This window comes from Chrysochloris asiatica, unplaced genomic scaffold, assembly GCF_000296735.1.
Source record: "Chrysochloris asiatica unplaced genomic scaffold, ChrAsi1.0 scaffold00001, whole genome shotgun sequence".
NCBI classification, from domain to species: Eukaryota; Metazoa; Chordata; class Mammalia; order Afrosoricida; family Chrysochloridae; genus Chrysochloris; species Chrysochloris asiatica.
Genome location: NW_006408519.1, coordinates 11247890 through 11271351, shown reverse-complemented (window position 1 = coordinate 11271351; position 23462 = coordinate 11247890). Strand labels below are relative to the sequence as shown.

At 36.7% G+C, this 23462-nt stretch overlaps 1 protein-coding gene across 1 annotated transcript in view; it reads right to left on the bottom strand.

Annotated features, from left to right (window-relative positions):
• The window catches only part of PKHD1L1 (polycystic kidney and hepatic disease 1 (autosomal recessive)-like 1), a 214294-nt gene that overhangs the window by 149813 nt on the left and 41019 nt on the right, over nucleotides 1-23462 (bottom strand). Inside the window, exons 12-21 of the mRNA XM_006830825.1 lie at nucleotides 16727-16816; nucleotides 13866-14134; nucleotides 11390-11481; nucleotides 9590-9749; nucleotides 9138-9273; nucleotides 8113-8256; nucleotides 6865-7022; nucleotides 4879-4992; nucleotides 3054-3203; nucleotides 1324-1448 (exon numbers count right to left, since the gene is read on the bottom strand). Coding sequence (XP_006830888.1) covers nucleotides 1324-1448; nucleotides 3054-3203; nucleotides 4879-4992; nucleotides 6865-7022; nucleotides 8113-8256; nucleotides 9138-9273; nucleotides 9590-9749; nucleotides 11390-11481; nucleotides 13866-14134; nucleotides 16727-16816 — 1438 coding nt within the window. The remainder of the gene's footprint in view (nucleotides 1-1323; nucleotides 1449-3053; nucleotides 3204-4878; nucleotides 4993-6864; nucleotides 7023-8112; nucleotides 8257-9137; nucleotides 9274-9589; nucleotides 9750-11389; nucleotides 11482-13865; nucleotides 14135-16726; nucleotides 16817-23462) is intronic.

Here is a 23462-nt window from a genome sequence, read left to right as displayed (position 1 = left end):
TAGGCAGCAGCTAGGATTGGTAGTTATTGTTGTTGTTAAGTGTCATCGAGTTGATTCCAACTCATAGTGACCCTGTATATGTTTCCAAGGATGGACTAGTGGGTTTGAACTATCACGAAGTTGCTGTTTAAACAGATCTTGTGATCCAGTGCTTATCCTACAGCACCACATCAGGACTCCAAGATTGGTGGTAAAAGGCTCAGTATTGCCTGCAAACCTGTTTTGCTTTACTTACAACCTTAGCATTAGCCACAGAAATGTAAAATAACAAGCTGTAGCAGCAGGTAAAGAAACAAAAAGAGACCCAAAATTGGATTCAACTATTTTAGTGCAAACTGTCAGAGATAGAACAGTAAATCTTATCTAAGACCAAGAAGCAGAATCTGGAACATGATATTATTTCCAGAAGAACTCACTGGAGTAGCATTGTGCACTGTTCTTAATGGCCCAATCCTGGGTCAACCTCACTATTGCTGTCACGCTTGAGTCCATCGATGCTCCCACTTGGCCAATCCATCTCGTTGGGGGTCTTCCTCTTCCTTTCTGACCCTCCACCTTACCAAACATGATATCCATCTCCAGCGACTGGTCCCTTCTGACAATATGTCCGAAGTATGAACACTGGTATTAATTTATCTTCTTTGTAAGTATAAGGATATTATCTTATCACAGACAGCATTGTCCTTGAAGACATATCTTGAAATGACTTTTTTGATGATGAATGTGACAGTATTTGTTAATTTGTCTTTCAAGCATAGTATACCATATAATTGTCAATTTCAAAATGACCAATACCAGTCCATTTCAGCACACTAGAGCCTAGGATGTTATTCCTTCCATTCCATTTATGACGACCTCAAATTTTCCTAGTTTAATACTTTGTACATTCCATGTTCCAATTATTAATGGGTGTTCATAGCTGTTTCTTCCCATTTTGAGTTGTAACACATCAGCAAATGAAGTCTCTAAAAGTTTGCTCCAATCACATCAGTAACATCAAGTCTACTTTAAGAAGGCAGATTTTCCCCAGTTGTAGTTTGAAGTTTTCCAACCTGTACTATATTAAACAATGTTTCACTGCTATTTACATGGTTTCAGTGGTTAATCATTCAGATGTGGTCTGCCTCTGCTTTTACCTAGTCATCTTAGTCTGAAAGCCCTGCTGACACCCTTCCACCCTGCTGGTATGTAAAATACCCACAGCATAGCCTCCAGCATTACAGCAACACACAAAGCATTTTAGTAAGACTAACTGACAGACAAGTAGTGGATAGTTTACATACTAAATATAATTTAAGCTCTCAAATTTACAGTGTAACTTACTTGTTTCCGTAAGCAAAGTTAAATGGAAATTGTACATCTGTGCTTCTAGTAATCTTGCTATTGTCTTGGTATTGGAATTTTAGACCAATATGATTTGCCAGGAATCCTTTGTATGCTAAACATAACTATGTAAGAAATATGGGGAGGGGGCAGAAAGTTAGTAACAGTATCTTACCACTGCATTGTTTTGAAACAATTTAACTAAATTCAATTCAATCAATATTCATGGACTGTTTTCCATATGTTGTTGTTAAGTGTGTTGAGTTGGTCATGACTCACAGCAACTTTGTATAGAGTTTCCAAGGAGCAGCTGGTGGGTTTGAACTGCTGAACTTGTATTTAGAAGTCCAGTCTGCCACATCAAGACCATATGAAATGTATCAAATACAGTTACCATACAAAAGGACACTTCAAAAATATTTTCTTGAAAAGGAACTGGGGTTGCAGTGATCTTACAAATAATAATCAGTTCCTCATTGTTTTCTAAGATATTGCATACTACCAAAATGGGAATAATTCACAATGCAGCTCTGCACTGTCCATCTGTAACTGAACTATTTGGTAAATGTAAATGTCCCTTTCATATGAAGATAGAGGAGAAGTAAACCTTCCAGAAGATTAATTCGACTTTGAACATGTATGAGTACACTTACAGATAGAGATGACTGTCATCATATAAAGTTGTTGTTGTTAAGTGCTGTTGAGTTGGTTCTGACCATATCGACCCTGTTTAGGGTTTTTGAGGCACAGCTGGTGAGTTTGAACCACAGACTTTGTGGTTCAGACTTTGTAGTACAGTACATTAATCTATAGTATTACACCAGGACTCTGCTGTACAAAGTACTTGTTGTTGTTAAGTGCCATCGAGTCGGTTCCAACTCATAGCGACCCTGTATAGGGTTTCTGAGGAGCAGCTGGTGAGCTTGAACCGCCAACCTTGAGGATCAAACCAACTTTGCATTCCAGTGCATTACCCACAGTGCCATACCAGGACTCGTGTATAAAATAGTTGTAGTACTTAAATGCCAATTTTACTGGTTCACAACTCCTTAACCCTTTGCCCTTGAGTCAATTCTGACTCACAGCAACCCTGTGGGACAGAGCAGAATTACCTTACATAGAGGCATATGCTCTTGCAGAGCAGCGGTGGGTTGAAACCAGTAACTTTTCAGTTAGCAGCTGAGCACTTACACACTGTTCCACCAGTCTTCCTTCTTCAGGTCAGATATACATACTGGAACTTGTGTCAAAATCGGAGACGTTTAAAGCAAGAGAAAGGATAAAAGTATGACCTCTAGTCTTAAACATCTAAACTAAAGCCGACAAATTGTGTCCACATATATTTCTTTCACTTTTCCATGACTGGGTGAACAAGATTGTTCTATGAAAGTTATCCATTTTATTTCTTCTTAATTAATGAAGAAAAATGGAGTAGACTATATATTTTAAAATTGTCTTAGTAGTTAAGTTTATTTGCAATTGTTTTTGATTATGAAACAAAGCAGAATGAAAGATAGAAGGTGCTATATCTTTTTTTTTTGTATTTGTATTCCCTTTTCCCAGATTTACTATAAAGACAATAATATACACATAGAATGTGAACTACAGAGCCTGTTCCAATGTGACATGATTTTACATGACAAACATCTCTCCTTGTCTTAACATTTCCTGAAATTTGGCTATCAAGGTATTATCCTGATACAATTTCCGTATCATTTTGTTGCGCTTACCTGAGTATAAGGAAATAATAAAATGTCTCCATATGGTAGTCTGTTTGGTTTAACATCTGCTGAGTCAAAAAGAACAGCTGGGTTTTTCAGGGAATAACAACCACAGTAAGCATCAGTTTCAGCTGTCTTCTGCCCTCTATTAATATATTCCTACAGAAACAACAGTATTTCCAATGAAAACAATATTTATTATCAGGCTTTATTCTCCACTATCTCCACTGAAGTCTTTCAAGGTCCAACTCAGATACCCTGGGTCTCCAAACTCCTTTAACTTGAAATAGTCCCTCCTCTGAAATTTTAAAGCATTTGCACTGGATCTAGAATCACATAATCCCTTGTATCTGTATTTGACTATTTTCCAAGTTCTGTCTTTCTCCTTGAAGGACCTGGTGGTGCATTAGTTAATCATTTGATTGCCAACTCAGAGTTTGGCAGTTCTAATCCACCAGACACTCTGTGTGAGAAAGATGTAGTACTCTGTTTCTGTACAGATTACAATCTTGGAACCCTTATAAGATTGCAATGAGTCAGAATCAATTTGATCCTTTAAGACCATTATCTGTTCCTTCAACAAATGTTTATTCAGTGCTTACAGTGTGCCAGGTTTTCATTTAGTTTTTGCTTTGTTTATTCGTTTATGTATGAAGTTCAAGGGGTGAAGAATACTATCCTATACACAGGGGCCCACCAGTCTGAGATAGACACGCCCAAAATTGTAATACCAAAGTTGAAGAGAAGCAGCTAATTCCCGTAAAAGCAACAAGAAAGATAACGAGGGAGGGAAAAATGACAAAAGAGTTTTAAAAGTCTTTAAAGATAAATAAGAGTTGCTCAAGGAGAAACAAAAAACAAAAGTCAAATGTGTTATTTAAGTGGAAAAAAGGGTTCAGGAGCTTCAGAGAGAGGATAAAATATATACAAAGAAGCAGAAGTGTGAGAGATGGTGCTGGAAACGCATATAGTTAAGGTTAAGTGGAGTGTGGAACTTGTAGTGGTCAGAAATGGAACAGGAAAAGAGTATAATGTAAACTACTTAGGCATTTCCTATTCTAGTATTATATTCAGGAGAAAAGAACCAAAATACACATACACCAACTGAATTAAGTTAAAAAGAAGTCCATTCAGTGGACTGTTTTCTCACTAATAAATCTGCCCTTATAAAGCATCAAGCTATATATATATTTTTTCAGATTCATGTTTCCCCCCCCCCAGGGTACTGATCTAAATTGGATAACTAGCCTATATATCTTTTATTATTATAGTGTTCACTTGGAAATCATGAAACCCTGGCTTCCTCAAGTCTTGAAAACAGAAATTAGAAAAGCAAGTGTAGTCAATTTTCTTTCTTTATTGTATATAAAAGAAAAACTTTCATATCTCACCAAGAAAAAATAATGATTAGACACTGCATAAATAGACTAGAGGGTAATGTTAAAAAGCAAAGTAAGCAAGTTACTACATAATGCTCTATCATAAATTGTATTCTTTGAAGCCAATAAGGGAGGAAAAAGAGATATACTATGCATTTAAATGAAACAAACAAACAAAAAAAAAACTCTGCAGATTTTCCATCTGCCCAGCTTACCTATTTTTCTATTAATCAAGAAAATTCATCGGTGTGGTGGGAATACCGCATTTATGAATGACTCATTTTATAAGGCGGGAACATGCTAGAGTGAGCCTTATCAATATACATACACCAAGATGATTTTTGCAATTTGATTTTGAAATGGAAAAGAATTAATGTTAAGTCAGTAAAGAAATCACAAAATTCCAAGAATTTATATGAACTCTTATTAGATCATGTTCATTAAACATTTCATACCAGGTGAAAATCAGTTTCATAATCTCTGAAGTATTTCACAGCAAATCCTTCCTCAAAACCTGTGATGTGCGGTGGACACTTGGCGCTAATCATTTCCTCCACAGCTGCCTGAAACTAAATGAACAACATGAGGAGTTAAAACACCAGTAACTCTACTACTAATTGTATGGATAAATTCCAGTAGAACAATTTAATAAGAGAATCCCCATGCTTTTGAAATTATTTTTTAAATAAATGTAAGTAAATACATGAAAATTTTAGGTGCAATGACTCTTTCAAGAGTATTATTTTAGAATAATATGCTGCAAGTTGCAACTGAATCAGCTCTGATGCACTGTGATTTTTTTTTTTAAGATAAGAAGTTCAATTTATGGTGGGCACAGGTCAGGTGGGAGAGTGCTACCAAGGCCTCCATGAATGCAGGACTTCCAGCACTTGTCCAAGGGACCATGACTGAGGATGTATTTAACTCCACAGCCATCTGGGATGAGGTGCTTCTTAGCCACCATGTCTTCAAACTCATCCATATTGAATTTGGTAAAACACCATTTCTTAGAGATATGGATCTTCTGACACCTAGGGAACTTAAACTTGGCCCTATGCAGGGTTTCAGTCACATGCTGTTTGTTTTGAAGCTTGGTGCAGCTGGACATGATGGCTTGACCAAGGAGGACCCTAGCCATAGTAAACTGATGTTTTCCAAGGATTCCTCACATACAAGTCTGGAGTCTAAGTTAGGGACAACAGAGATTAGAATGTCAGAACCATGAAAGGACCAACAAGGGCTGTCTCCAGGGCAACCTGTATGTGCCAACAGGCTTCGTATACTACCAAGAAGGCTGCTGTTTGCAGTCATTGCATGCTGGTCCCATAGTGAAGTAAGACAATTGGCTTAATTACTGCAGACATGGTGATCTTATTGTACAACAGAATGAAGCATGTCCAGTCCTGCTAATTGGCTAACATTAGCTTCCTTAGTTACTATCTAAAGTAGACAAATTTGTGTATTTGTGTTGTTAAAGCAAGCAATGAGGCAAATCTAAATGAATTAGCACCCAATTAAATAGACTCCAAATATATAGTTTCCCCAATTAACTGGAAATTAACTGAAAAAAAAATTTGCACTCCCATGCATTCAGTTTGTTAAAAGAGGACACAGATACTGCATGCTACACTTGTTTTTAAAATGATAAATAATTCTGAATTATATAGGAATCAGTATACTTCCATGAACCCCCTGGTAACTTCCTTTTCTATTTCTCTGGAAAAGCACACCAACTACTGATGTTTTGCATTATGGACCTTGGACAATGGATGATCATTAATCATCTAACAAATATTAACTCATATTCATTAGACAGGTAGTCTGCAGTAACTCACAAGCAAACATTCTTTCTCTGTGATCAACTTTCTGAAATAAAGATATCACATTCTGTTGGCACCAATATACAAACTCCCCTTTCCTACCCTTTGTTCTTGCTACCTTTAGTCCCTTCTCTACACACTACGAGTTGGCTACATTCCCATCATGCCAAATGCAAGAGTATGTTATTATTCCATAAAGCAATATTTATATAAGGTTGACACTATAGCTGCAAACATTTAACAAGTAATTTAAACCAATACTTTATAGTTTAACTTTTACTGCACTATTCATTTTACAGTGAATTTCTGAATTACCTTTTATAGGTGACAAATAAAAATCTGAAAATGTTAGAGCAAAAGCAGGGCCACTAAGTCTTTGTGCAAAAGGAGGGGAAGGTCTTGAAGAGTCAAGGGTTGTTGTGTTGTGCTGCGGTGTTTCTGGCGTTCCCTTTAGGTTAAAAATGTACATGACATAAAAACTGTGGTAAATGATTTGCAGCACTTTTTGAAAGAAACGTCTCTTTTCCATCTGTCTACAAGTGGATCATGAGTGGTGTGAGAGGAAAGTAAGAAAGTGCGCAGTAGGAACATTCCCAAAATGTTCAGCTTCTGATAACCTACTTCAGCTTCCGATGACCATGGAGTAAGAGGCTTCGAAGAAATCCCATCCCAAGTCAGTGTGAATGTCTCCAAGTTGGGGATTCCTTTGATATGTTCTGTAATAGCCAGTGTAACATTCTTCCCTTCAAATACTTCATAACCAAGTAGATCAAAGTCTCCTACAATGAAGCACCAAACAGATTTTTTTAATTGGTAATGAATAAAATGCCAGTATATTTACAAACATTTACAGCCTCAGAAGCCCTATACTGGGTTGCTCGGAGTCAGAATTGATTCGATGGCACTTAACAACAATATTTACAATAGCCACTCAGATTTAGTTAAATTGGTTTTTTTCAGAGTTTTCTATCATAAATGAGGGAGTCTTAGTATGGTGCTGTGGGTTAATGTGCTGGACTGCAGTCAGTTTGAACCACAAGGTTGGTGGTTCTAGTTCACCAGCCACTCCTTGGAAACCCTATATGGGGTTCCTATGGGACAAAACCAACTCGACAGCACTTAACAACAACAACAATCATAAGCAAAGATGAATGAGAATCCTTGAGTTCAAGCAGATTGATCTATAGCAGAAATAATGAAAAAGCAAACAAAAGGCATTCATTAAAGATATATATATATATCTTTAAAAGGCAGTATTATGTCCTGGTGTGGCACTGTAGGATAAGTGTGAATCATAAGGTCAATTTGAGTCAGCAGTTCAAATTCACCAGCCACTCCTGGGAAACCCTATATGGGATTGATTGCTCTATGTTGAAACCAACTCAATGGCACAACAATAATAAAATCGTAAGAGAAACTTGAGGATGGATGTGGCCAGCGGTACAGATCAACAGGCAGTAGATACTTAAAAAATTAGTTTGAGTGTTTTGTTTAGTTTTTGCCAGTGCCATCACGTTAGTGAGAGGAGCTAGGTTAGGATAGTGCTCAATTTCTTTAGAAAAGAATAGGTCTAGAGCTGAATTCCAGAACATAGTCTCAGGCTTGTGGGGCTCATTTCGTATTAAGGAGTGCCTGACCCATACCATGGTATTTTCAATTGCCTCATACGCATGTGAAAACTGGACACTAGATAAAAAGACTATAGAAAAAACACTTAATTATTTTCTTTCTCTTCTAAAAGACTACGAATCCAATTATTTTCTTCTGTCATTTTATGAAACTTTCCACTCTTCTGGCAAAGTGACACAGACTATAAATTTGGTTCCTCGAGTGAACACTATAGAAGTGCAAAATGAAATACATGCTTACCTCTAGTTGACATAAAGGTTATCATGTAGCTGTAGCTCTCAGGACTTTGTGTCCTTACTACTTGAACTGTGTCTGGTTTTATAGCCCAGAGGTCATTTATGGCTGACTGCAGTATGAAGGCAGAAGCATCAACAGGTAGCCAGACTTTTCGATGAATTGAAAAAACAAAGAAACATTTCTTAGACTACCACAGCCTACCCCAATGTCTTAGTTTGAAACCCATATTCTGCACCATATAAGTTATCACCGAATTAAACTATGTTCTGAAAATGATTCAAGTTTAATAATACTGACTACATAATTGGATTGTAATCTTTTTTAGGACAAGGATCATATTTTATCGTTCTAATATTTTCATAGCTGTTAGCACTGTGTTAGGCAAACAATAAGCCCTCATTAATACTTACAGATTAAAACAAAACATTACAAAAAATGTTGATGATTTGTTATAAAATACAAAAATGCTGCTCATTAACTGATGAATTTGTGACTCAGTATATATCAACTCATTTGAAAAACTGAAAGAAATATTGACTCCTCTGTAATGATGAATTTACTTTCTATTATACCAACTTCTATCTGTGAATCACAAATACATAAAATCCTATGTGCATTTACACATACTGATAATGATCCTTGGAATCCTGGTGTGGCGTTGTGGGATAATGCACTAGATTACAAAGTCAGTTTGAACCACAAAGTCAGCAGTTCAAACCTACCAGCTGCTCCTTGGAAACCTATACAAGGTCACTATGGGTTGGAACCCACTTAACGGCACTTAACAACAACAACATAATGATCCTTATATCAGAAAAATATTGGCACATACCAGAAAACTGTCTTGATGCCATTTTCAGTCCTAGCCTATTAAAAGCGGCAAATTCCTTTCTTCATGTTTTTTGGCTCCTTTTGCTAGCATACTATTAAAACTGCACTTTCCCGACAATAAAATTTGAGTAAATAAATTTTTTCGAGACATACACACATGGAAAGAAATAAAATCTCTCATATTATTTGCAACTTACCAGTTTTTTCGGTGTTATAGATTAATCTGTATTGGTAAAGTGAACATGAATTAGCTTTCATACAAGGACTGGTTACTGTAATCTTCTGGACTTCATTAGTTGCATTGTTTGTCTCCCAGTTTTCCAATGTTATAACCTATTTTCCAATTTAAAAAATACTTTTACCATGCTAGGAGACTTGAAAAGCACCATAATTTATACATCTGCTGGCTGTTTATTGTTTTACTTTACTGCAAATGATAAAATTGTATTTTAAAATATTTTAAAACCTTAAAAAATACTTCCAGTAACAACCTCTTGTTACAGATATACCTAGACATGCACAATTCTATAATTTTCAAGAACTTTGTTACCCTCAAAACAGCATCTTATCTAATAAAAGTAGTAACCAAACAGAGCTCCTATCTTTAGATATTTACTTTCAAAAAAGTGGATTCATAATCATAACAAACCTGTACTTCCTGAACAATTGTCGACTGGGATTTGATCTCTTGTTCTTCATTTACTGCATCTCCTGTTTGTTGTTCAGTATAGATATTTCTAGACTGGTACAGCCCAACATCAACAAAAGCACTTAGTCTATACTCCTGCAGCAAGATTTCAATATAATATCTGGAAATGAGAATAATGAATGAAAATATTTTCTCAGAACACTTCTCATAAGATTTTCCCCATTGAGTAAAATTTCAATACTGTAGTTTAAAACCTGCCTGCTACATGATTTACATTTTAGTACTTACTGCTTTAGACAGTAAAATATTGAAGGATTCACAGGAATTTGCTAATATACAAAGAATGATCAGTAGGTTATCAGCATCAGTAGAATTATACTCATTCATGATCACTTCACATTGTTTAGTCCATAAATATATACTAAAGATACTATTCCTATCATCTTTAAGTTTAAAATACAATAACACTGTAGATTGTAATATTAGCTCACTGGCAAAAAACTCAGAGGATATGTAGAAGTGAAATATTTAATGCTAAAAGTAAATACATGCAGACTTAAGTACATATTTTGTAACTGAGTAGTTGTGTCAAAGATGAAAGTCCCTACCATCACGGTCCTTAAATTTTGGCTCCACTTCTAATTTGGACAATGAAATATAACCTCAGGAGATCATTACTAATTATATTGACAATAACCCTCCAATCAGCTTGACAGGATTCAGCCATCATGCTTGGAACTCTTGATTCCTAAAGATCTTTAGGAAGTCCTGGTGTGGTGCTACATGATAAGCACTGGACTGCAAACTACAATGTCAGAGGTTCAAACCTACCAACTGCTCCTTGGAAACCCTACATAGGGTTGTTAGGAGTTGATACCGACTCAATTGCACTTAACAACAACAAGGGCCTTGCATATCATACAAATTGTTCACCCAGGATAGACTGTGTGTACGGGTACTGCTATCCACCATTACCTTCCACTGGTGCCCCCATCTCAGGAGAGGCCAGCTAGAAATTCCTCTACATTGATTCTCACATCATTCAAAGTCACTAAAGCTTGGGGTGATTAGTAACACAGAAAAAACTAACAGATACAAGTAATAAATGAAAAGTTCTCTCAATGCACTTCTTATGTTCTCTATGTACATTAGACTTTTGAGTACACACCATCTTTTATCCTATGGTTTCTAGAAATCCTGAATGATCTTTTAAATGGGATTATATGCTATTTAGATGAGGTCTTCATTTGGTCTCTGGATTTGCAGTGCATTTTAATATCCTTTTTATTAAATTTCTAGTACCTGACACAGACCCTAGAAGAAATCATTAAATAACAAATAAGTGTTTACACTTTTTTAGTTTTTAGTTTTGCACCAGTCCATTTAGTTTTGTGGGTTTTCTCTAGCAATGTTTAATGGCACCCATCCATGTAGTTGTGTGATTTTTTCTATAGCAATGTTTAAGAGCTAAGGTTTAAGAACAGAGAAATTAGGTGGCTGGATTGACTCCTCATAAAGGACTAAGATACAGGATTAAGGGAAAATGCACAAAATTATAATTTCTGTTATAGAGATAATTTACATTTCATACCTACCTGCCTGATTAAATGTCAATATTATGAGAAATTTTTTAATGATTTTACATTTTAAATAAAACATAATAAAATTTTAAAGAATCAACAATGATAAATTAATATCATTTCTAACAATCAAAAGAACAAAAAACAAAACCCACAAAAATGTCCAAATAAACATAAAGGTTTAAAATATTATGCATTAATTTAAAGAAAAATAACTTACTCTTTTCCTTTCTGAAGAGAAATCTCATCTGATTTTTGTGTTGGACTGGAAAAATAACTGTTGGCATTTGAAGAATGATATGCAACCTTCACCTTATCCGAGAGAGAAAGAATTTTTTAATAAATATTTTCAACATCGCCATTTGTTTCCAAGGCAACCATTTATTATGTGTTAGTCTTAATACTTTTGTGAAAAGAAATATGTGAAACCACTGCACATTTTTCTTCAAGGATCTGCTATCCATGATGCAATGATATAATTGAATTTTTAAAAAATTTCAAAACTCAATTATTTACTTCTATCCTTAATTAGTGTGGTGGTGTACAATCAGTATGGGACTGCGAACCACAAAGTCAGCAGTTCAAACACACCAGCTGCTCCTTGGGAATTCTACACAGGGTTTTATGAGTTGGAACTGACTTGATGGTACAATAAAAGTCCTTAACTAGGAGTCCTGGTTTGGTACTGTAGGATAAGCACAGGACTGTTAACCACCAAATTGACAGTTCAAACCACCAGCTACTCCTTAGACACCCGATATAGGGTTGCTATGAGTAGGAGCTAATTCAATGGCACTTAAAAACAACATCAACAACCAACTAATACCAACACAACTTTTAGACAATTAGAATAGCAATAGGAAAAGACAAAAAGGTATATATGGGAGAAAAGGTCCCTGAGTGAAGCAAGTGGTTTGCACATGACTACTAACTTAAGGATTGACAGTTTGAACCCACCCAGTGGTGCAGCATAAGACTAGTCTGGCTGTTACCATAAAGATTATAGGCAAGAAAATCTTATGGAGCTGTTCTACTCTGTAACACACGGGGTTGCATGAGTTGGAATTGACTCCACAGCAATAGGTTTTAATACGAGGAAGGTTGTTGTTAAATGCCTCTGAGTCAGGTCCGACTCATGGCGACCCTATATGGGGTTTTGGAGGAGCAAGCTGTTGAGTTCGGACCGCCGACCTTGAGGTTCAAACTAACCTTGTAGTCTAGTGCTTATCCTACAGCGCCACACGAGGACTCCAGGAGGAAGGTTGTTGTAGTTGTTATTGTTAATTGCCGTCGAGTCGCTTCCGACCCATAGCGACCCTTTACAGGGTTTCCAAGGCTGTAAATCTTTACGGGAGCAGAAAGCCTCATCTTTCTCCCGCAGAACAGCTGGTAGTATGGAAATGCTGACCTTGAGGTTAGCAGCCCAACTCGTAACCACTACGCTACGAGAGCTCCTTAGGAGGAAGGTTGTTGTTGTTGAAGGTTGTTGTTGTTGTTGTTAAGTGCCATGGAGTCAGTTCCGACCCATAGCAACCCTGTCTAGGGTTTCTGTGGAGCAACTGGTGAGCTTGAACTGCCAACCTTGCAGTTCAAATGGCTTTTCAGTCAGGCACATAACTCACAGTGCCACACCAGGACTCCTAGGAGGAAGGTTAGGGATTGATAAATAAAAATATTTTTTAGTTCCGAGAATTTTGTGAATTTTAATCAAAACTAGGTCATGTAACTATAGGCCAGAATGATGCAGAAGAGAGCTAAGTGAGTCTGCCTACTAGAATGAGAGGACTTTAGGCTTTATATTAGGAATAACTATATCATCTTTGGAATCCTAGTGGATAAGCGCTGGACTGCTAACTGCAAGATCAACAATTCAAACTCACCAGCTGCTCCTCAGAAACACTATAGAGGGTTGCTAGAGTTGGAACCAACCTAATGGCATACCATGTTTAGAGTAAGCAAATTGACAAATTATGGGAAAAGTGCAATCTATGTATTACAAGTAGCAATTTAAACTTCTGCAAGCAATTTGGGAAGCAATCGTCATATAAATCAAGTCCAAAAAATGTGATTTTATCTGTTTCATATTTGTGAAGTTGTCCTAAGGAAATAATCCTAAACACAGAAAAAATAAACAAACACAGATGTTCAATGGAGCTTTATTTGTAATCATAAAAAAATTAGGAAGTAAGTTAAAAATTGATTTATAGGGAGATGGTTATTAACGTTAGTAAACTCATCCAATGTTTAGTCATTATGAAACGTGACTATATAAATGACATAATAAAATGTGAAAATGCATACTAATATGTGAGAAATTGTATGTATATTCTTACTTATGTAAAAAGTTCTACTCATTATTCAATTTTTCAGAGATTACAATGAAAATGGAAATTTTTGAGATTTTCCATATTGTGGTTAATAATTTGTCCATAAAAAATAATTTAAAAGGAAATATATGTGTTTTTCTTTCAGCAGGGAAAATTAAGAGGTGGAAAAGCATTTTATTTCAGGTCATAGGCTTTCTATGATAACTTTATAGAACATACCATACATGCTAAAATGGTCAGCAGCCCAACCACATGAAATTGCACCTGACAAATACTTTCATATATATAATTGGCTTCAGTTTAGAAGAAATGAGATATGTACAAAAATGCCATATTTTTATATCAAATAATTATTTGTGGTAACCCTACCTTATCTTCCGGAAATTCAGTTGGGCTGAAATAAATTGCATAACGGTCATCACCTTTGATGTAGAATCTATAAACATCAGAATCTGGAGCCACCAGAAACCCACTGAAGCGTGCAACAAATGTGTCTTGTTCCATGGGCCAAGTATAAGAAGCTGAATCTACCCACTGGGCACCCATGTATCCTGGTGTGTTTTCATTGTATTCAAGAATCTCTTCAAGATGTACTGGCCGGCTATTATTCCAGACCTCCAGCTTTAGGCCTCTTCCTCCTAAACACAATAAAATAAAAGAAGCCTTTTAATCAGATATACCATCCCATGATCTCGATGGTCTTCCACTGGTGGTGTGATTACAGATGTTCTACTTAGCTCCTAAAGGGTGGAATGTTATTAGGACAGTCTACAATTTATTTATTATAAACTTCTCTGAGCCTTCGTTTCTTCTCATGTAAAATGGAAGTAATAATACCATTTGCTTAGTTGTGAGAATTAGATATAACATACAGTAATGTTAAACATGCTTTGCTTATGATATCAACAATGCAATATTTATTCCTATACTAAAACTGATGTTGCTCTATACAGTTAAGTCTCAAAACTTCAAAATTCAGACTATTTGATTAAAAATCTATGCCTTCATTACTTTAACAAGTGTTACTCAATTAATGGTTTACAACAAATCAAAGAGCAGCCACTGTTGGTTTTAAGATTTTTCCAATAATTTTCTTTCTTCTTCTTTCCTTAACATTCCCTATATAGCTCATCTCCTCTTTAGACAAAAAAAAAAAAAATGTTTAAAATAAAGGTGTACCAACACTTGCCAGTGTATATGCTGGCCAAAAGGAGCCATCTTCCCTCCCCTGGTTTTTTTGTTTGTTTGGTTTTGGGTTTTCTGTAAATCAGGTTCATGCCTTCCTCCAGCAGTTTTAAACTTGTCTGACCCTAGAATGCAAGATCTATTGCTCTTCAGTTGATTTTGGTTAGAGAATAAACTTCATCACTTCAACCTTTTATAACCACAGTGCTCTTAAAATGGTCCCTCCCGCCCCAGCCCCCAATATCCTTGTCCTGGTGTGGCAATGTAGGACACATACTGGACTACTAATTGCAAGATCCGAAGTTCAAACCCACAGCTGCTCCTCAGAAACCCTATACAGAGTAACTATGAATCAGAACCAACTCAACGTTAGTTAACAACAGGTACCATTGTGTGCTGTTGAATACAGGGTGGTCGCTGTAAGTCAGAACTGACTTGATGGCACTGAACAATACCAACATCATCATGTCATTGAAGAAGCTGGTAAACAATTCAATTATTTCAAATACCAACCAACATCATAGTTCTTAAGACGAGTCAACTCTCAAGAATTTTAAATCTTTCCTTCTCTGTTGAAGAAGGGTGGATTAGGGTTGTTGGGAGGACTTGAACTGGTGTAGAATAGAAAGCAGGACCATTCTCCATAGGGTCCTGGTGTTCTTGTTCTAGTCATTCACCAAGCCTGGAATTCCCTTTTATCTAGGGCTGAGAGAAACACTGAATTTCTGTCCTGACTTACTCCAACTTCCTATGAGGACTGGAAGGTAGTGGTGGTGGTGGTTATATGGCGTGGTGTTGGTTCCGACTCATAGTGACCCTGAACATGGTTTCTGAGTCTGTAAATCTTTACAGGAGCAGAAAGCTTCATTTTTCTCCTGCAGAACAGCTGGTAGTTTCAAACTGCTGACTTCAAGGCTCGCAGCCCAATTTGTAACCACTACACGACCAGAGCTCCTGGAAGGTAGTAGTGTTGACATTTTTATCACTGTACATTAAAAAAAAATTACTATATTACTGTGTTTTTGGTGAAAGTTTATGTAGTAAATTAGGTTCCCTTTTGATAAATTGCCCAATAATAACAGTTACATTTTCACATTCGCTTTCATTGTGTTCTAGTGATTCTGTCTCCAGTACTGTATCTTCTCTCTGCCTCTTTATTGTCTCATTTTTGCTTTAGAGTAATTGTGAACCTTATGATATCATATAGATGGTTTTTTAGTAGAAGACTTCTTGTGTGACGCTGTCGCATCAGCAACGGACTGCAAACAACCAGTTGCTCCACAGAAACCCTATACAGGGTCCCTATAAATCCAAACCGACTCCAGGGCACTTAACAACAACATTCTTATAGGTAATTCCCTTTATCGTCTGTGTCACTCTGCTATTTTGCTAAACATTTTACATTTAAAAATAAAATTTGCATTTTAAAATAAAAGTTGAAGATAAAATAGATTTGGGTTAGTTTTTGTTTTTCTAAAGGGAGAGAGGACTCACTGCGTGCTCAAGATTTGAGATACACACCATACTCAAACAAAAATATCATATGTGACATTTTAATTAAATCACTGCAAAGACCGAAGCTGTCCTTTCACTGGGTAACATGTTGAAAGTCTGGGAAGAGTTTTAAGTTGCATTTCCCTTATCCTGTGTTTTCACCCCAAATCATTCTAGACAAAGAAATATTTAATGTTCCTTATTTTTCCCCCAGGAAAGCTCATTGCTATAATCTCCCCATAGTCAATACCAGCATTTATTACTCATGTTTTAATTTGAAATAAAGACACCACCATAATCTATCAATAGAAGTGTGATGCTAATTTCGGTATGGTGTCCTGGGATTTTAGGCTGACTCTACCTTTCATGAAATTATGAAATCATGATTTCATCCATGATTCAGCTATTCTAATACAAATGCTTTCCAATCCAGAATATGTAAAAATTACGATCATTGTAACAAAAAAGCTGAAATCATATTTTCCCTAATGCTACTTATCAATAATTTTATAATGAAAATATAGAAATAACTCTTCTCCCTTGGAAGTTACCTGGATACAAAGTTCTGCGAAGATGAGGTCTGGGCGGTGTCTTGCAATATATACTATTTTCTGTGACATTCAAAACATCACAGGCCTGACCTATAGAGAAACAAGATGGAGAACCGTTACTAGTGATGTTTCATGATATAAACGACATCAGCCCAGCTTGAAGAACTTTTTCAATAAAAACCAAGCTGCACAAGCAAGAGGTAAGTTGGGTACTCTTCATTTCCTACTCCATAAAAGTGTGCCATTCACTAATTGGCATGATTCTACAAGGTAACATTTTATTAGCAAAATACCACAAGTATGAAACAGAAGATTTCACAATTCCTGAGAAAGAAAAATGAAAATATTTGATAAAATGACATCGTTGTAAAATATTTCATTTCTGGGTTCAAACTCAGGCCTTACAGATTATTCCTTGAAGAAAAGTTGCTGAGTAAACCCACTAAATTTAAAATACCTTGGTCCTCTTAGATATGAAAAAGTTGGTTTGATCCAAGTTGTTCAAGTGAAAATACAGGGCTAATAACTTTTAGATGGTATTTCCACAGGTTGACTAAAGCCAAAACAGAAGTGGATTTAAAAGATAACACTAATAACCTACCCCTTAGGTTACTGGTGGGGAAGTGGGCTACCTATGAGACTGCTAACCTGAAGTTGAGCAGTTTGAATCCAACAGCAGCTCTGCGGGAGAACGACGAGTCTGTCTGTTCCTGTAAGAATTTAGTTTCCAGAAACCTTGAGAGCAGTTCTACTCTGTCCTAGAGACGCTATGACTCAGAATGGATTCAACGGTAGTGAGTTTGGCTTTTTGTTGGTTTATGCACAAACAGACTTGAGGTAAGGGGCCATGTTTTTGATCTTTCTAGATCCCTCATAGTTCTGAAATGGTCATTGCAACTCACAAAAAATGAGGGCAAGAGAAATGGAGAGAAGTACTTTAGCTGAAATTTGTTTGCTGGCCTGTCCCATACAATCGTTCATTAATTTGAATTCTATGTGTATATTAAAAAACTTAGAGAAGTCAACACTTTATATTTGATCAATTTAGTGCATTTTTTAACTAAAAGAAAGATACATACATAAATAGGTCATTTTCAATGAGTTATTGAAGATTCAAAATATTTAATCTGGCTGCCACATTATGCCACAGTAATGAAATATGATAGCAAATTAGTGTGTTATCTTTGTGTACCCACTGTATCAAAGTAAAAATCAGCATAGTGTCAAAAAATATTTTTGTTATGTGCTGTCAACTCTGACTCACAGTGACCATATATATGCACAACAGAACGAAACACTGCCCACTTATACCATCTTCACAGCTGTGTTAATGTTTGAACCCATTGTGATAGCCACTGGGTGGGAGGGGGCTCTTCCTCTTTTTTGTTAACCCTTGACTTTACCAAGCCTGATGTCCTTTTCCAGGGACTGGTTTCTGATGATAACCTGTTCAAAGTACATGAACAAAGTCTTGCCACCCTCAAGTCTTAGGAGCATTCTGGTTCTACTTGTTCCAAGACAGATTTGTTTGCTCTTCTGGCAGTTAATAGTACTTTCCATTTTCTTTACCAACACCATAGACAAATGTATCCATTCTCTAGTCGTCCTTATTCCCTGTCCAGCTTTCACATGTATATAAGGCCATTGAAAATATCATGGCTTGGGTCAAGCACACCTTAGTCCTCAAGCTGACATTTTTGCTCTTGAACACTTTAAAGAGGTCTTATGCAGCAGATTGTTGTTGTTGTTAAGTGCGGTCAAGTCGGTTCCAACTCATAGTGACCTGAGGAGGGACTAGTGAGCTTGAACTGCCGACCTTGTGGTTCATACTGACCTTGCAGTCCAGTGCATTATCCCACAGTGCCATACCAGGACTAATAAAATACGTCATTTGATTTCTTGACTACTGCTTCCATGACCCTTGATTGAGGAGCCAATCAAAATCCAGCCTTTAACAATTTTAAACTTTCCTTCATTTATCATGATGAAATTTATTGATCAGATTGTAAGGATTTCCATTTTCTTCACATTCTAGTAAAACACAGACTGAAGACTATGGTCTTTGATTTTCATAACTAAGTATTTCAAATCTTCACTTTCAGAAGGCATGATTGTGTCATGTGTATATCGCAGGTCGCTAATGAGTCTTCCTCCAAACCTGATACCACGTTATCCTCATATAATACAGTTTCTCAGATTATTTGCTCAGCATACAGATTGGATAAATATGGTGCATAGATATTAGTCTGGTGCACACCTTTCCTGACTTTGAACCATTCAGTGTCCCCTTGTTCTCTTCCAACGACAGATTTTTAGTCTATGTACAGGTTCCTCATGAGCACAATTAAGTGCTACAGAATTCCCATTCTTTAAAATGTTATCCATAGCTTGTTATGATCCACACATTCAAATGCCTTTGCATAGTCAATAAAGCACAAGAAAACATATTTAAGTGAAAACCTATCTGATATCAGCAATGACATTCCTAGTTACATGTCCTATTCTAAATCCACGTTGACTTTTTGGCAGCTCCCTGTCAATGTACTGCTGCAACTGTTTTATAACTAACTTCACAAAAATTTTAATGCATGTGATATTAATGACATTGTTCAATGATTTCTAAATTCCATGTAGAAATGTCACTTTTCTTTGGAATAGGCACAAATATGCATCTTTTCCAACTGGTTAGCCAGGTAGCTGTCTTCCAAATTTCTTGTCATAGACAAGTAAGAGCCTTTAACATTGCATCAGTTTGTTGAAACATTTCATTTGGTCATCCATTAATTCCAGGGGCCTTGTTTTGCCAATGTATTCAGTTCAGCTTGAACTTCTTCCTTCAATACCATTGGTTCTGGATTATATGCTACCTCTTGAAATGGCTGAACATTAACCAATTTTTTTAGTACAGAGATTCATTGTATTCCTTCCATCTTCCTTTGATGCTTCTTACTTCATTCTATATTTTGCCCATGTTGTTATTGTTGTAGGTGTGATTGAGTCACCTTCAACTCATAGCTGCCCCATGTACAACAGAGCACAATACATTGCTCAGTCCTGTGCTAACCTCACAATTGTTGTTATGCTTAAGTCATTTTTGCTGCCACTGTGCCAATCCATCTCATTGGGGGTCTTCCTCTTTTTTCTCTGATGTTCCACTTTACCAAGCATGGTGTTGTTCTCCCAGGACTTCCTAATAATATGTCCAAAGTATGAGGCACAAATAGAACCCTTCAGTAATGCAAGTTAAGGCTTGATTATTTTCTTCAGTTCTCTCAGCTGACTGTATTCTTCCCATTTGGTTTCTAACTGCACATTTTTGCCCATTTCATTATAATACTTGACTACAAAGCCTTCTGCTCCCATAAAGATTTGCAGCCTCGGCAACCCTGTGCAGGATCACTATGAGTCAGAACCAACTCCATGGTACTTAACAACAACAGAGTCTTAGTGTGGTGCTAGGGGATAAAGCACTTGACCACATGGTTTGTTTGGACCACAGGGTCAACTGTTCAAACTCTTTAGCTGCTCACTGAAAACCCTATACAAGGTCACTATGAGTTGGAACCAACTTGACAGCTCTTAACAACATGTCTTCTTGAGTTGCCCTTTGAAATCTTCTGTTTAGTACTTTCGCTGCCTCTTCCAGTTGATTAGTAATTTCTTCTAGTTGATTCAGCTTCTCTATTGCAAGAGAAAGTTTCAGAGTCTCTTCTGACACCCATTTTGGTCTTTTCTTTATTTCCTGTCTTTTTAATGATGTTTTGCTTTCTTCATTTATGATGTTATTAATGCCATTTCAAAATTCTGGTCTTTGTTAATTAGCGTCTAATGTATCAAATCTATTCTTGAGATAACTTCTAAATTCAGGCCTGATATACTTAAGGCCATATTTGAGCTCTCGTGGACTTGTTTCCCTTTTACTTCAGCTTCAACCTGAACTTGCATGTGAGCAATTGATGGTCTGTTCCACACCTAGTCTTGTTTTGGTTGATGATATTGAGCTTTTCTATAGTGTCTTCCAACAGATAATCAATAATTAATTTGATTCCTGTGTATTCTATCTGGTGAGGTCCACGTGTATAGTTGCCTTTTATGTTGTTGGAAAAAGGTATTGCAATGAATAAGTCATTGGTCTTGAAAAAAATCTATCATGGGATCTTTCTATAGCTAAGGCCATATTTTCTATCTACTGACCCTTCCTCTTTAGTTCCAATGTTTGCATTCCAATCAGTAGTAATTATCAATGCATTTTAATTGCATGTTTGATCAATTTCAGACTGAAGAAGCTGGTAGAATATAACAATTTTATCATCTATGGCTTTAGTGGTTAGTGTGTAAATTTGAATAATAATGGTATGAACCCATCTTCATTGTAGGCATATGATGATTATCCTATCACAGACAGTCTTGTACTTCAAGATAGATCTTGAAATGCCTTTTTTGAAGATGAACACAATGGCATTCCTTTTCAATTTGCCTTTCCCAGCATAGCAAAGCAAATGATTGTCTGATTAAAAATGGACAATACCAGTCCATTTCACCTTACTAAAGTCTAGGATACACAATTTGTCTATCAGTTTGTTGTACTGAGGTAGACTGCATGTTGTTTTTGTGGGGGGAAAAAAAAAATATGTATATATATATATATTATAATCCTGTTTATTGTATTTGGGTAACCTTTTTTTTCCCTGAAGTAAAGACTTTATGATCTCTCTCTTTTTCTTTTAACTACTTCTTGAAGTGAGTAAAGAATTTATGATTGCTCTCTTTTTCTTTTCCTAGTTCCTTAAAAATCTGAACTAGCCAAATGGATAAGGGGAAAGATCATGCAGTCAAAACCCTAGCCAATGGGGTGAGACACAGCCTTGAGACTTGCATCAGGGATTAAAAACTTGAGTGGACTGTCCACTCGGTGTGCTCACTGCCCTGTTCCTGTACGAACGGCTATGCGCACCCTCTTGCAGGAGTAAATTTTGCTTTGCCAAGGTAATTTAGTCTCACTGAGTGTCTTTTATGCGATATCAAGATTCATTTCTAACATTTTGATATTGGAAACTATGTTGAGGGTGTTTTAAATACCAGTAGTAGAGTCACCCATGGTGGACAGGTTTCAGCTGAGCTTCCAGACTAAAACACACTAGGATGAAGGAAAGGTAAAATTCTTCTATGTAGCCACTGAAAACCTTAGAAATAGCAGTGGAACTCTCAGATAGCACCAGAATATAGAAACATTATAAATAGCCCCAGAATATTGTCAGATATAGTGCCAGAGGATGAGCCCCCTCCAGTTGGAAGGCATTCAAAATACAGACAGGAAGAGAGCTGTCTCCTCAAACTAGAGTTGACCATGAAGATGCAATGGATTAAAGCTTTCAGGACTTTCATTTGCTAATGGAGCACAACTAGTGTGGAGAAACAGCCATAAACATCCATTGTTGTTCTGAACTGCCTTCCAGTCAATTCTGATCCAAAGCAACCCTGTATAGGGTTTCCAAGGAGCAGCTGGTGAGCTTGAACCGCTGACCTTGCAGGTCAAATGCATTAACCCACAGAGCCACACCAGGACACCAAACATCCATTACCAATCAGAAAATGGAGTGCATGAAATATGAAAATTGGAAAAGGTAAAAAATGAAATGGATCACATAAACATCAATATCCTAGGCATCAGTGAATTGAAATGGACTGGTATTGACCATTTTTAATTTGACAATCACTTGGTTTATTATGCCAGGAATGGCAAATTGAAGAGGAACTGCATCACATTTATTATCAAAAAGAACATTTCAAGATCTATCTTGAAATATAATGCTGTCTGTGATAGGATAATTAGAAAGGAAAACCAGTTATTACCAATATTATTCAAATTTATGAACCAACCACTAAATCTAGTGATGATGAAACACGAATTTTACCAATGTTCTCAGTCTGAAATTGATCAAACATGCAATCAAGATGTGTTCATCATTACTGGGGACTAGAATGCAAAGGTTGGAAACAAAGAGAACGGATCAGAAATTGGAAAATAAGGCCTGTTGTTGTTGTTGTTAAGTGCTGTGGAGTCGGTTCCGACTCATAGTGACCCTGCACAGGGCTTCCAAGGCTGTAAATCATTATGGGAGCAGAAAGCCTCATCTTTCTCCCATGGAACAGCTGGTAGTTTCGAACTGATGACCTTGCGGTTTGCAGCCCGATTCATAACCACTATGCTACCAGAGCTCCTTAAAATAAGGCCTAGGTGACCGATAAAATGCTGCAGATAATATGATACAATCTGGCAGGACCAAGAACTTTTTCAATGCAATACTACTTTTAACAATATAAAAGATGACTATACATATGGATCTCACCACATGCTGTTGTTGTTAGTTCCCATCAAGTCAGTACTGACTCATAGCAACCCTATGCACAGCAGAACGAAACACTGCCTGATCCTGGGCCAACCTCACAATTGTTGCCACACTTGAACCCACTGATACTGCCATTTTGCCAATCAATCTCACTGGGGTCTTCCTTTTTTTCTCTGATCTTCCACCTTACCAAACATGATATCCTTCTCCAGCGACTGGTCCTTCCTGACAGTATGCATGAAGTACAAGAGACGAAGTTTGGCCATCCTGGCCTACAAAAAACACTCTGGCTGCACTTCTTCCAACACAGACCTGTTGGTTCTTTTGGCAGCCCATGGCACTTTCAATATTCTCCTCCAACACCATAACTCAAAAGCATCAGTTCT